Source organism: Diuraphis noxia, unplaced genomic scaffold (assembly GCF_037042655.1).
Source record: "Diuraphis noxia isolate RWA-SAM2 unplaced genomic scaffold, SU_Dnox_SAM2 contig0003, whole genome shotgun sequence".
Lineage (NCBI taxonomy): Eukaryota > Metazoa > Arthropoda > Insecta > Hemiptera > Aphididae > Diuraphis > Diuraphis noxia.
The window spans coordinates 36,153,607-36,168,842 of NW_028301713.1; the positions used below are offsets into that span (position 1 = coordinate 36,153,607).

The 15,236-nt window shown below is 26.6% G+C and overlaps 1 protein-coding gene across 3 annotated transcripts in view; it reads left to right on the plus strand.

Annotated features, from left to right (window-relative positions):
* The window catches only part of unc-13-4A (BAI1 associated protein 3), a 173,478-nt gene that overhangs the window by 100,266 nt on the left and 57,976 nt on the right, over positions 1–15,236 (plus strand). For all 3 annotated transcript variants that reach the window (XM_089223563.1, XM_089223564.1, XM_089223565.1), the window contains exon 4: positions 12,927–13,095. In XM_089223563.1, coding sequence (XP_089079689.1) covers positions 12,927–13,095 — 169 coding nt within the window. The remainder of the gene's footprint in view (positions 1–12,926; positions 13,096–15,236) is intronic.

Consider the following 15,236-nt stretch of genomic DNA (forward strand, 5'->3'; position numbering starts at 1 on the left):
ACATTTGTAAAAAATTTATTCTAATTTTAAGATATTTTCCAAAGATGAACCATTGGTTTAGTATAAAATAGTATAACACTAATACCGTGATAAATTAGGCAATGACTTATAAATTAATAAAAATAGTGTATAATATAATTTAAAAATATAAGTGATTGTTTTTGGTGAATAGAAATACTACTTACTACTAGAAAAAAACAACTAACTTAAAACAAATAAATTATAAGAATAGAAGCTATAGTAAATTTTTTATATGAAATGGTGTACCTATCATTTAATTCAAATATGTAATATGTCTATTAAAGTGTCATACCCAATTAGGAAGTACGGTACCCTTCAAAGTAACTATACAACGGAAAGACTTTCCTGTTAATTTTACCATATCATTTATTACTGATATCGATTTTTTGATCTTGAACTATGATCTTAATTCTATTATAAAATATAAACACGTATAATCAAGTACTAACTCTTACATATTATGTCAGCTATTGAAAGTATTAACTATGGACGATGCGAGTAAAATATTTTATCTGAAATACCTATTAAAATAGACAAGATAGTTGACCTTATATCCATCAAGAAATATCCTAGGGATTTACACTGTTGAAATCAGAAATGTCCGAAAAATTTCTAGAACAGCATCATGAATAATTTATAAAAGGGTGGTTCACTTATATTTCATTCTTATGAATTTTGACCTGGTCTAACCAGTATTAACTTTCATGCGTATGTTGTACATACTTGTAGCCGTAGTAAAAGAATGTACAAAAATATTGACTTTTAATTTTTGAAAATGATATACCATATTATTCTATATACTATATATACCCAAATAATTCAGAATGAATACTTGCAAATAATTTTTTCAAACATTTCAAATAAAACTACATCACTAGGTATGAAGTTGAATTCAAACTGGAAGTTTAATAACACTGATTAATTAAACAATAACATTTTTTTTTATATATATATAATAAAACTACCATCTATCAAATATAATGAAAAAATATTAGATCACAATTAATAATTAGGTATGTGTTAGAAAATTTCTATAAATAATATAGAACTTATTTCTGTTTTTGTTTGCATCATATTTAGAAATTAATTGATTTGTGTTTTCTACTCAATAATAAATAATATAATTATTGTTAATTAATTCAGGTTGGAATACAGATATTTCATAATTAATTTAATCTAAATCTTGCTATCACGACCCTGTGAAATACTTATGAATGGCATTCGTAATCATCCATCCGTTTTACTTTCAAAACGTATTTCTCACACTTGTATAAGAATAATAGGCTTATTTAGTTGTATAAAAAATACAATAAATAACAATTATGATTTTTTTTTTTTAAGCAAATATCGAAATAAACTATGATTTTTATAAATAACAATTGTTTAAATTTAAGATACAATTGAAGGGTGCATAATGGTTAAGTGTTCGCAAATTTAAAATTGCAAAATTTTTATACATACCTAACCTGAAGCCTTGAAAATAGAACATTTTATACCTACATAAATAAATCGTAAGCACCCGAATTTCAGTTATAGAACTCTTGACATCTGAATTTTAATTGGCTATTACAAATTAAATTTATACTTATAATTTAAATACAATGATATAGTTATTATAAAAAAATTTAATTTTGTGTGATTGAAAAAAATGAATAAGAATAGTACAGTCATAAGTTTTAATATCCACACAGAAATATGAAATCGATAATAAAGATAGAAGCACATTTCTGTATTTCAAATTCTAATATTACTTCCTGAGGTTTAATTTCCTCGTCAGAAAAAGTACTTAAACATTTTAATTCTGGTTCATTCAGAATTATTTGTAAAATGAGTGTCTGGAGAACAAATGAACTTTATAATATTTGAAATGGCTTTTAAGTGTTATTTGCACTTGCACATTATATTATATAACCTACGTTATTACCCTGTGATAATCTTTCCACTATACTACTCTTTTCTATTGCAAGTATAATATGTAGGCATTTTAAATATGACTATATTTAATTTAAACTTGTTAATTCTTAATAATATTTGACAAACACTTATTATCTTTTAAATAAATTGAAAAATAAAACAGTAATAAAGAAAGATTACTTAAAAAATTAAGCAAATTATACCTTTATTTGAATGTAGTTAAGTTTCAACAGTATATTAATTTGTTTTATTTTAAAGCCATTTAAATTTTTGTTTGAAATAAGTGGATATTATGTGATGTATTAGTTAAACATGAATCGAAATGTTGAAACATTTTACCTACTGTATGTTTTTATTCTATGAAACATTTATGTTGTAATAACATATTTTTGAATTAATCTATTACATTACTATAATTCATTATATTCTGGTGGTCATAATAAATGCGCAGTATATACCTAAAACGGCTACCTACATCTCTAAACAGTAAGATAATGTACCTATAGTTCATAAATTATATTTAAATTGTTTACAATTTGTTATAAACGGACTTATAGATCACTTAAATAATTATTTATTCACTACAGTCAATGTTTTGAAGTTTCTTCCATGAAAACTCCTTTCGATAAATATTCTTAAATATATTAATGATAGTCTTCTGCAGTGGTGATTCATGGGTTTTTGATGAATTAGTGCACATCAAAAAAATATATATAGCCAATATTATATATATATATATATATATATATATATATATATACATATATTATAAATTGTATTAAATAATTGTTTACAAATATTAATAAAATTAATCACCTTGTATTTTGTTTAACACGATTGTTGTTTTGAATTTTTGATAATGATCAAGTAGCATTATCAGTTGATAATCGGAATATAATAAACGAATAAAAGTAAAAATAAAATATTATAATCCTGATAACGACGCAAAATACCGCGGTGACGTCGAAAATAATTCACTAAAAACAAGTCATTTGGTTATGTGCACAAAAAGAATGTGCACATCAATTCCATTATAATACGAGTTGCGTGTTACGACTTTTTTAAATTTTTACACTGCACAAATGTGCACAAGGATTGTGTACTACAGCTGCACCACTATAATACACTCCGACACCGTTCCATCGTGTACAACCACCCGACTGTTGGGCCTTCAAAAAAACCCAATCCAAATATTATATTATTTCCATAATATTCTGAATTTATATATATTTTTATATTTTGAAAATAATCTTAATAACACTATTATAGGTACTAAATTGTATTTTTATGATTTATGTTTTCAATTTTTCTCGAGTAGGTAGTACACATGTACATGAACCGCCACTGGTCTTTTTTGACATCTATCAATAAATATGATTGTTTCCGGCATGGTGGTGCTAGTGTTCCTCTCCCAATTACCGGTAAAGTTTGACGGAAATCAATAGCTCAAACAACTTTTTCCCGCTTTGCAATAATTTCCTCCTAAATCTTTTAGCAAACTATTAAAACTTTCGAGTTCTTTCGAGTTTAAGATATCGCACACTCATCCAGTAACACTTAACATCATTGCAGTTCTCAACCAATAAATTCTACATTTTAATTAATTAATTTTTTTTTTTTTTGTATTGTGAATTTGAAGAATTATGCGTGTAACTTTCTTCTGTGATTTTAATGCTCAGTCAGATTAGTGACCATATGTTTGATAATTAAAGTACAATGCTGAATAGTGTAATCTTTAAAGAATATATTATATATTACATCAAATTTTCTTCAATTCGAAATTTTGAGGCAAAATATAAATACCAAAAGTATATTTTCAGCACCTGATTATTAATATTATTTAGTATTTAAATGGTTATGCATAAATCTCAATTTGTAAAAATTCACAATTTTAATTTTTTTTAAATATAATTATTTACTTTTACATCAAACCTAACAAATGGTTCGATTTAGCATAAGTTTTATAACTAAAATTATTTTTATAATTTTCAAGTCCATTCTAGGAGTCTTTAGTTTTTTGAAATAACAATAAGTGTATATTAATAATTCATTATTCGTTTTCACTTAAATATTTATAATTCAATAACATAGTATATTGTATTATATTAATTATAGGTTTTTACAGTATACACTGTTATTTATAGAGATATTTATATTTCAATAAGGTAAGAGAATATTGGTAGTTTACTTAAGTTTTGAGATATTTATGAATTCACAAAATTATTTCAACTTTGTATTAAAAACTGGAATATTATATTTTATTAAAATAATATATATATATATATTTACCTATTTCATTATAATAATATTGTATATCGAATTGAGATTCAAGTATCTACTACCTATAATAGATTACACGTTAAATAAAAAATAAATACATGGAGTACAATATGCTTATTTTATGTTGTTTTTTTTTGTATTGATATACATAGTTTTTTAATTTTTGAATAGCAACCTTTATTTAAAATAATATCAAATATTGACACAATATTTTTTTTGAAGTAAAACATCTTTCTTGAGGTGTGGGTAGAAAAAAAATCGTAACAAAAAATTAAGCACAATGGTTGTTGTTATAGTGACTGTTGTAGTGTTGTTATGATACCTTTATTGTTTTTGTACAAATATATATACATATAAAATTGTATATATTTATCATAAATAATATATATACATTTTATTTTTATAATTTATACCTATATGATTTTACGGGCCCGTCGGGCCCCTATGCTTATGAAAGAAGTTATACTTTCACAGCGTGTAACGGTGGGCTCACACGCTCTCGTGTATTTTTTTCATTAATAAGTACATTGCAATTTTAAATAAATGGTGTTAAGTTACAAGAGGCAACATGTGAAAACTGTTACCCATAAGTAAGGGTAACCTCGAATAATTTTAAATTTACTTGTTGCATGTACTTAGTAACAAAACTATTTTAAATAACTATGAGTATTCATTGCAGTTAATATATATCTTAACCTGAAAACATTTAAATATAAACGTTTAATGATTTTTTTCCAGAATATTGTAACAATTATACAAATGAATAATTTTACATAATATCAAATGATTGTAAATCGGGCTCTTTTAAATAAATACATTTTACTTTGCTCAATTTTTAGTAATACCTTTTTTCATTATAAGTTGAGAAATATTTTTAATCATAATAACACATTATGTTTTCACTGTCTAAAAAAGGAATGCAATTAACATTTTACGTTACAAATTTTATTATTACATACGTGTTTACTTTTATTATAACTACTCTGTATAATATTACATAATTTTAATTTGTATGTTATAATAAAGTATTGCAAATTGTTAAACACACATTTTTCGCATATAAATATTGAACAGTTTCAGGTAAACAATATCTGGGTCATTTGAATTCCAAAATAATAGTACTTTATATATAATTATTGAAGTAAAACTTCTTTCTTGAGGTATAGATGGAGAAAAAAATCGTCACGAAAAATGAAACGCCACGAAAGAATGAAACGTCACGAAAAAAATGAAACGGTGTATGAATGCGTGTGTATGACTGCGACAGAAATCTCTTGAATGGTTAAATGTTATATTATGTCCGAGTATGATAGCGCGTCATTTGCTTAGTGTGTTTTCTATGTTTTTTTTAAATTCTATTCTCCTCTTTGTGAAAAAAATGAGGTTACAAAAGTGTATTGGTAGTATGAAAATATAATGACAGAATGGAAATACAAGAAATATCATTGTGAAATCTATTACAGTTAATAAACGTACTTTTCATTGTTTTTTTTTTTTTTAATTAATATTTTCAGTGTGTATTTTATGTGTTTTTTTCACTCCTTCCCTATCTCACTTATGATTTAACGGACCCAACACTTATGAAAGAAGTTTTACTTCCCCAGAGTGTAACACTCTTTTTTTATATTCTGAAAAGTGTATAAAAGATACTTTATAATTTGATTGACTCAAATTTTCAATTTGTTTACTAAAATTGTGTTATATAATAGTCTATTTTTAATTGTGTTTAATTCCTAACTAAAATGCGTTTACATTCTATTTACACAAATAGCACGTCCCCAACAAACGATTTCCACTTCAATGAGTATAAAGTTCAATGTAAAATTGTACCATATTTTTATTAATAACGTTCAAAAGTTTTATGTCAGAAAAAATACAAAATAATGATAATAATAATAATAAGTGCACACCATTGTGGAAACCAATATTTTACTGCTTTCGTTTCATTCAAATTTTCCAACTATTATACATGTGCATGATAATAAATTGTGTTTGTAAATAAAAAAAAATAAAAATACTGCGTGCGTTCCAAAAAAGGAATACGATATTTACAATCATATTCGAACTCCTTTAAATAAATAAATTCCGTACCTCTATAAAATACGTTTCTGGTCCATGTGTGTCAAACGAATACAGGGTGATATTTTATGTTCGCTCAACCCATTTTTATAATTTTAAGTTATGCAATCGTTCAAGTATTGATTTTTATATGTTTAAATATACCTACTTTAAGTCTAGAAACATGGAATTAGAAAACTTAAGATATTACGTGGCAATTTCATTGTTACCCTAAAAAATATAACCATACAATTATAAAAAATATAGGTTAGGTAACTATTACTATTATAGTGCAGTTTGTATGTATATTTATCAGTGAAACCAGAGTTTTATTGTCATTATTTTTTATAATTACAACTAGTATATTATAATAATATATACATGGTGCTTAATATAGTATTGCAATAAATAATAATAATGTGCATATTATACAAAAACCACTCGAGACTTGATAAAGAAAGAGAGAGAGAGAAAAGAAGGAATACCACAACAAAAATTATATAACTATGTTCCATTTATTAGTTATTTCCATAGACCTATACTTATATAAGATTTGCAAGCCAACAGCTAAATTTAACTACATAGACATTAATATGCCATTATATATTTTCAAAATCAATGCACAGTTTATATTATAATGTTAAGTGAATTTCGGTGTTCGGTCTGGATAATAATTTACGCTTTACTAAATATTATAACATAAAACATTTTCTTGGTGGTTTATTGAAATTAAGGTGACAGTTAAATTTATATAAGATTTTTTTGAATATTTTTATTTATTTTTAATCAGAATAAAGGTTTGTTTTATGTTATGATGCTTATTAGGTGCATTGACCACCTATTATAAAAGTAATATTCGTAACTTTATAGTTCATTGGATTTGGTTTTAATACTTTAATATACCTACCTAATTAAATAGGATATTCAACATAGAGGTAGATCTCGTGATACACACTAGGTATTGAAACTTTTGAGACACTAATTAAATTTCTAACAGAAAAAAATGAATTAATAATAATCAAAATTAATTATATACCAAAAAAGTCGTAGACACACAATTGAAATTAAGTGCATGTCACTTGCCTCTTTCCACATTAATTAATGTTACAGGTAAAATAACGGCAGGTTAACTATAAATCACCTTTAACTTATACTTTATACTCATCGGAGAGTTGAAAACAATTGGTGTTTGGGATTTTTGTTTGAATATATAGTTAATTCATTAAAGGTTTACGAGTAGGTCCATTTTAGTGCGTTTGTCTGGTTCAGTCAATCGATACAACACGTCATGTTATTATGGGAACAATTATATTTTATACCAATGTAATAATCGTATTATTTACTAGGTACCTAATTAGTAATTACATAGGTCCTACTCGAGTTGTAGGGCCGTCACCCGTATTTAAAATACTACTGTTAAATTATTATTAATAATCATCTGATAATTTAAAAACCTACTTTATATTCAACCAAAATAACTGACACCATTTCTATATTGTCTATAATAATATTATATTCCATTTAGCTGCCTCCCAGTCGCTTACATTCTCGATTTATTGTTTTCCTTATATATTTATAATCAAAATTTCAATTTCTGGGATGAAACACCCGGTTTTAATGATATGATGATGATATTTTCATTGTATTTCCTTACTGAAGACGTTTAGCTGCAGATTCAGAGACACGTAGTGTAAATAAATACTAGATCTTGTTGTTGAAACAACATCCGTTTTGTTTCGATCTTATTTGAATATTCATAAGGGCTCTTTTCATTTTCCACACCTATTATAATACACCCACTTTTATTATATTATTGTTTGAACGTAATTATATCAACATTAATATCTAGAAATAATTTTCTCTATTTAATATTGGTATTGACTATCTGATCCTATTTCTATTATGATTTACGTTTTCAGTGATTAATACACGCTTCTATTATTTGAAGTTAGTATCCGAGGTAATACCTATACGATTATACAAACAACGGGAGAATTTATCATAATTGCTATAAAATATTATTATCAGTTATAACTATAATTATTATTTAATTTTGAAAAAAGTTATGACGTCATTACGATACAGACGATATAGTAAAAGATTGATAGTTATAATAAAAAAGAAAGAAAACCTAAAAATATTCATAGACGATAAAATAATTTTTATAATATTCATAAAACCGGCGTAATAATAAAAGGTAATTTGAATTATATATACAATAATTACAGTTATATTTTTATGTATAAATAACCAACATTTCCTATTTTTGTACTTGTGTATCATATTGCATTGTTCAAACGATATTGTATATTGTGAATTGTGATAGCTATATATTTGTGTATAGTTATCAAGTTTATAATATTTGAAAATGAAATTATGTAGCATCTCACATATCTTTGATCTATATCGATAACATATACCTAAAATTACCTAAACCAAGGTGAATTTAAAATTTAAATACGCCTAGATATAAACGATACTAGTAATGATTTGCTTCTCGGGGTAGTGGCTTCAATCTGCGTTTGGTCCTTAATTTTGGCTTCTATTATAACATGGAGTTTGAAGTTAAATTTTCATTTATTTTAAAACATTTTTAATACATTACATTAAAACTATTTTATTATATAGGTATAATGTAATAATTGTATTAGCATGGATAATTTTACAGTTTTATATAAATCTATTATGACATTTTTTTTCAATTTCTTTTTTAAACTTATTTTATTTTATCTCAGAAATATTTTTATATTTCTCACCCTTTAGGGATAAAATAGTTAGTTGAAAATGCAGTTAAAGATCCTGAGTAAACGCATCGTGTAATCATTTAATTATGGAAATCGTATAAGCCTCTTACAATAAATATGAACACGTGAGCACTTAATATTTTAAATGTGGCTTTTTTTTTGTACCTACCATAATTAAACCTCAGATGTAGAATTATTTAATGTAAGTCACTACGATGTGACAGGGTTTCATAACTGAACACGTCATCATATGCATCCCGTTTTTAACGGAGAATGCGTTACAGTATCTGTAACATGAACATAATATTTAAAATATGCTATAACACGATTAACGACAGTTTTCCACGTCGTGATGTGCGTGTGATTATGACGGAATATACCGTAACATTGGTAATACATGATTTTTGTGATACTGCCGTACTGTAAGGTTCTTACAAAAATTAATAGACCACCATATTTCGTGCGATGGTAAATCATCATTTTTCCGTCAAACGCTGAAACATATTATTTTCGTGTACATAACACAATAACGGCGTTCAAGTCTTGGCATCTGACCAACCACCAGCCATCAGCGCAACCACTCAATTATTATTATTATAGTATATACACTCGTTAACTGGGGTTCTATTACGAGGGGCAAAGTTTTAGTCGTCCACGGTCGCAATAAACATAATATTATTATCGTTATTATATGTACCCATCTTTGAACTATAACAATACGCCATATCCATAAACGAGTGCGGTGGAAACGACGATACTTCGTTCGGGACGATAAAGTTTTCTCGAGGATTTGGACGAGACGGTTCCGCAGTTTCACGGGAAGGAATAACGGCAATGCCTAGCCATATCTCTCTGGGACACGTTATATTATACCACGTATAATATATAATGCAAATAATAATGCAATATTATTATAGCGCGTCATCTCCGTTGCGAAAACCATTTATGCCGATGGGCTTAAATCTCGTTGTTTACAATCGCATACGCGCCGGCACGCAGTTATATACCAACTTAGGTATAGGTATACCTACCGCTTAATGCCTATACCGTTCAGCAGCGGATTAAGTTATTATGCACTTGTTGCAGTCGTGTGATCACATCGTCAACACGCCCAGTGCGGACAAGTGTTAACCACGACGCTGATAATAATTATTGTCCTTAATTAATAATTAAACGCGTAATTAAAAATTTAACTTTCCTCTCGCTGATGGTAAAATGTATATAGGTACCAGTTAATGAATTTTAAAACTCTAAAAAACATTGAAAAAATAGCGTAGGTATAAAATTTATTGATTAAATAATATTAGATGTTGTACAAAATACTCATTAAATAATTTACATGCTGATTAAAAAGTAGATTAACTTTTTAAAACTGAGTTATATTTTAATATTATATTCCATATTAACTTTAAGTGCTTACTGAGTGTGATTTGTTATTTTTTAACTACTTATTTTAAATTTAACGGTCTTACGTTCAATTAAAATTTGATTAGGGTTAATTATCTTCTTTTGCATGCTTAACTTATCTACGCGATATGTAATTTTCTACCAACTACCTCCCTTCATTATATCGAATTCATTTTGGATACTTCCTTGACGGGATTTTGGTTTAGCGGAAGAGCCTCTTAAATTTCGTATTCAGCAATATTAGCATGGGTGATAAACTTACTGAAATATACACAAACTGCATTTGTAATCGCCGAAAACTGGCTGTGTATAGTAATTGTTTGGCGCGTGCGTATTATAGTGTCACTAACAATGGAATACGTAATATAATATAATACAAAATGATACAAGCACAGAAAGTGGATATATAATTCACACGTACGTACATAATATTATACATAATTTTAAGTCCCAACCGAGTCCGTGCACAGTGCACACGCCCACAGACCGCAGACACGCGAGTACTATATTATACAAAACTCGCCGGTGATATGTAATATTTTATCAGCGAAACTGACAGATGAAAACAAAGCATCGATACTCTGGCCTAATACTCTTAAACTTTTCATCATATTATCCTCGTCTAGGTATACTGTTCAATTTACCTGAAAACCGACGCATTTTTTGTCAACAAAAATCTATACATATAATATGCAAGCATGTATATTTAATACACAAGTATATTAGGTATGCATTTATAATTAACTTGGCACGTTCAGGCAACGCTCTGGGTAATACTTATAAGCCAATGCATAACATAATATTCTTGCTCAAACATCGTAGAAATAGAAATATTATAATACAATTATAATCATAGAATTATAAAATCGGTTTAAAAAGTTCTTTATTTCCTGCAAGACGTTTACGTGAGAGGTATAATATTCTATTATCGTGTCTCGTATTGGTATTTAAAACATTACTATTTGCTTGACATATTATTGCACTGTATTCGTGATATGTAGTTTATAATTTTATAAGATAGAGAGTGACAAAAATTACGCTATCAGTGGATTATTCATGCAACTACAGAAAACGATATTCTGAATATATAATAGAAAAACAGACACTGATCTATTTCATGATTACGATTGTCTTTTCCATTTCATTTTGATAATATTTTTTTATTAAATCATAATGTTATTTAACTTTAGCTATAGTATATATTAGCTATAGTAAAATAAATAACAAATAATGGATATTACGGAGAATCAGTAATCGGACCTTAGACTGATATCATGGAAAAAATCTTTTTTTGAGAAAGAAAATAATAATACACTGCTATATAATGTAAATTTAATATATTATATTAAATAATAATATGTTATTTTATGTCGGATAAGTATACAATGTCTTTTAGTTCATTCTTCTACTTAAAGAATAATGGTCAAGAGGTTCTTTCAGAGGTTATTATTGGTTCATTTCCTTGTAAAAATAACCTCTATAATATCTTAAAATGTAATTTAAATTCACTATAATAGTCACAATTTTTAGATGTAAACTTTAAAAACGTCATACAATATACTTAACTAAATTATAGCTGACAAAAGAAGATACACCCTCACCGAAAAAAAAAGTTGTTAGTAATTGTAATTACACTTAGGTACAATATACTTACAATAAAGACTGACGTGAGGGTCAGACTCTACCGCCCAAGAAGACTTTTTTTTAAATTTTATAAAATAGTATTTACAGCGTAAAGGTGTTACTAGGAAACATAAAATAAATGACGAGAATTTTATAAATTTTTAATGCGTCACAACCAATAGACGGGTAATGGCTAATCAGTAGACAGAAATCAATAATCATTCATTAATATCATAAATATAATTATTACAAGAATACAATTTGACAGATTAATAACAATGTTACAAAAATGACTCCAGAAAATTCATGTGTCTAATAATACATTTTGTTGCATTAGAAAAGTTGTTAAGAAATATAATCCATGGATTGATTTTAATTTAAAATATTAACAGTGTTTTATTACCGTAGAGGCGTAGACAATAGACATATAAATCAAATACATAGTCCTAGTGCTGAAAAAGTAATTGATGAATTAACTAAAAATGAAAAATTCAATTTTATGCTATAGGTAAATGTTTAATTCAGAGTTGTAATTTCACATTTTTAAGAAGTATTATGATTAGAAAGGTAGAAAAAATGTTCAGCAGGTACCATCAAGTTATAATATTACATTAATAATAATAGCACATAGCCATAGTGGCCAATACTGTTAAGAACGATTATTATAGCATACCCTATAACTCATCAAATAACGCACCCTGTGTACCTGTTATGTTTTTGAAATAAAATGTTATATTACCTATATTTTTTTTTAAGTACAGGTACTTAGGCTTAATTTTTTTTTCTGATCCCTTTCCATAAAAAAATAATGTATATGCCACTGCAAACTTGAATGTTATTTTTAACATTTTTTTTAACGATTTTTAATTTTTTTAACAGTGTACATGATACGGATGGTTCGTTTTTTGAGAAATATAGCAGCTTACAATGGAAATTGGATCAAAGACGATTGCAAATGATCAAAGACAGTCGGCAAGATGAGTGCCCACCACCCGAACACAGTGTTGGAGTGATACCACCACCTGTCTCTAGTATTCAACCAAAAGAGGTAATTTGGTTACATTATAATTTAATATTTTCATTTGAATCAAATGCCATGAATGAAAAAAATTGAGTAATTAAAAAAAAAAATTTACAGTTTGGATTATTATTAGGGCTTACGAGAGTGTATAATATAACAGTTAGAAAATATGACGGTATATAAACATGATGTAAGTACATATATAATAATAACTGTGGGTCAATATTTGTACATATAACATAGAAACGATATGTTTTTGAGAGGGTTGATTTTAAATTAACTACAAATTGCAATATAGTACATGCATTGATATTCGATACCAATAAATATTCCACGTTTTGCAGAAAGCATTCAGAGACTCTGTGTTGGCTTTGCAAAAAAAAAAAATGTGGTTTAAAAACGTGATGAAATTCTGTATAAAAACGTGAGTTGCCTTAAAGTGTGAAACCTAGAAGATTTAATGTCTGGTGGTGCACTGGTGCAAGTAGTTGAATAGACGTTAAGTCTTATTTCGATAATTTTCTAAATAAATCGCAAGCTACTGTTATACCACCAGAAATAAAACGATTGTATAAACGTTAAAAATAACTCAAATCTTACATAGATAAATAGGAATATGCTAATGATGATAAAAAAAGCACAAATATTAATATAAATGAATACGAAATACTATATTATTTTAGTGTACCTATTACACTTTTGATAAAAAAAAAAAGAAATGGGTACCTACTTTTGATAATATTCTAGTACTGTATCTCAACTAAAATAAATAAACAACATGCAAAATTATTTTTATTAGTGAGTAGAAAAATATTTTTCCTATACTGCATTATTACTAACTGAAGGGTGGGCTGTGGAAACGTGTCTTAAAATGGCTAATGATCTCCCGGATTGATTAAAAAGTTTTCTTCTCAGACGGGTCAGAGTTATTTCATCTGGATTTCACAAGGAAAAGCACTTTGGCGGGATCTGGTTTGACATGTAGAAAAATATACACAAACAAATTAAAACGACGATGTACTGCAAATTAAAAAAAAAAAAACAGTATTTCTACCATAACAACAATAATCATGATTTAAGATTAACCTTATTTTAAGGTCTAGTGCTTGAATATTATGAGTTAAATCTGAATCATCCAATATTTAAAATCCCCTTTAACTTTTAGTTTGCGCAAACAGATATGAGTTATAGAGTGAAAACTGAAAATACATTACAGTGGATACCGCTAATAAAACTCACTTTGAGACCAGCTTAAAATGACCTTTATAAGTGAATAATTCCTTTAGGTGATGTGGAAAAAAACACAAAATACTTATAAATTTTATTTATTACATATCTAGCTTTTATTTTAAGCTATTTTAATGCATACATATTACACATTACTTATTAGTGAACAAATAAAAAAGTTATGATTAAAAATTGTATATACACATTACACACATTATAAAGCGTGAATCGAAATCAGTAGTAATCAACAAAAATATGTTATTTTTGAAAACAAATTTATTTCTGAATTTTGAACAAAAGTTTTTATTTTCTACCAACTTTTTTTTACGAAATTTTAGTCTTATAAGTGAAATAGTGAGTCTGACAACCGAATTTTTATAATGTTTTTGGATACGCCCCGTCCGTTTCAGACGATTTTGAGTCTATTAAGTGACTGAACCAAACATTCATGAATAAGTGGCGTCCACCGTAATGTATTTTCAGTTTTCACTCTATGCTAATAATTTTAGATTTCCTGATAAAATACGAGTTACTACAATCGTTTTAATAACTGATAAACCATTCGTTTGAATATTGAATTGAGTGCATAAACAATTTTCAAAAAATTATTTATTAAATTATTTTCAGTAAAAAAGGAGGTTTTCATTTGAATAGCAGAAGTTTGTATCTCAACAGAACACTATTTAAGTAGTACACAAATATTAGGAGTTAAAAAAAAAAATTTAAGTACTTATATTAAAAAATTCAAAAAATCTGAATTCTGATAAAATATTTATTATTATAAAATAATAATGATGAAAAATGAGCATGTTCGGTGAATCAAACTGTATACAGTCTTCATCATAAATTAAATAACAAATAAATAATCAATCTTCTTAAAATACTGATTTAGTTATTTTACAATAGTTTTCATAAACCAATTAGTTTTAGATGATTAATTA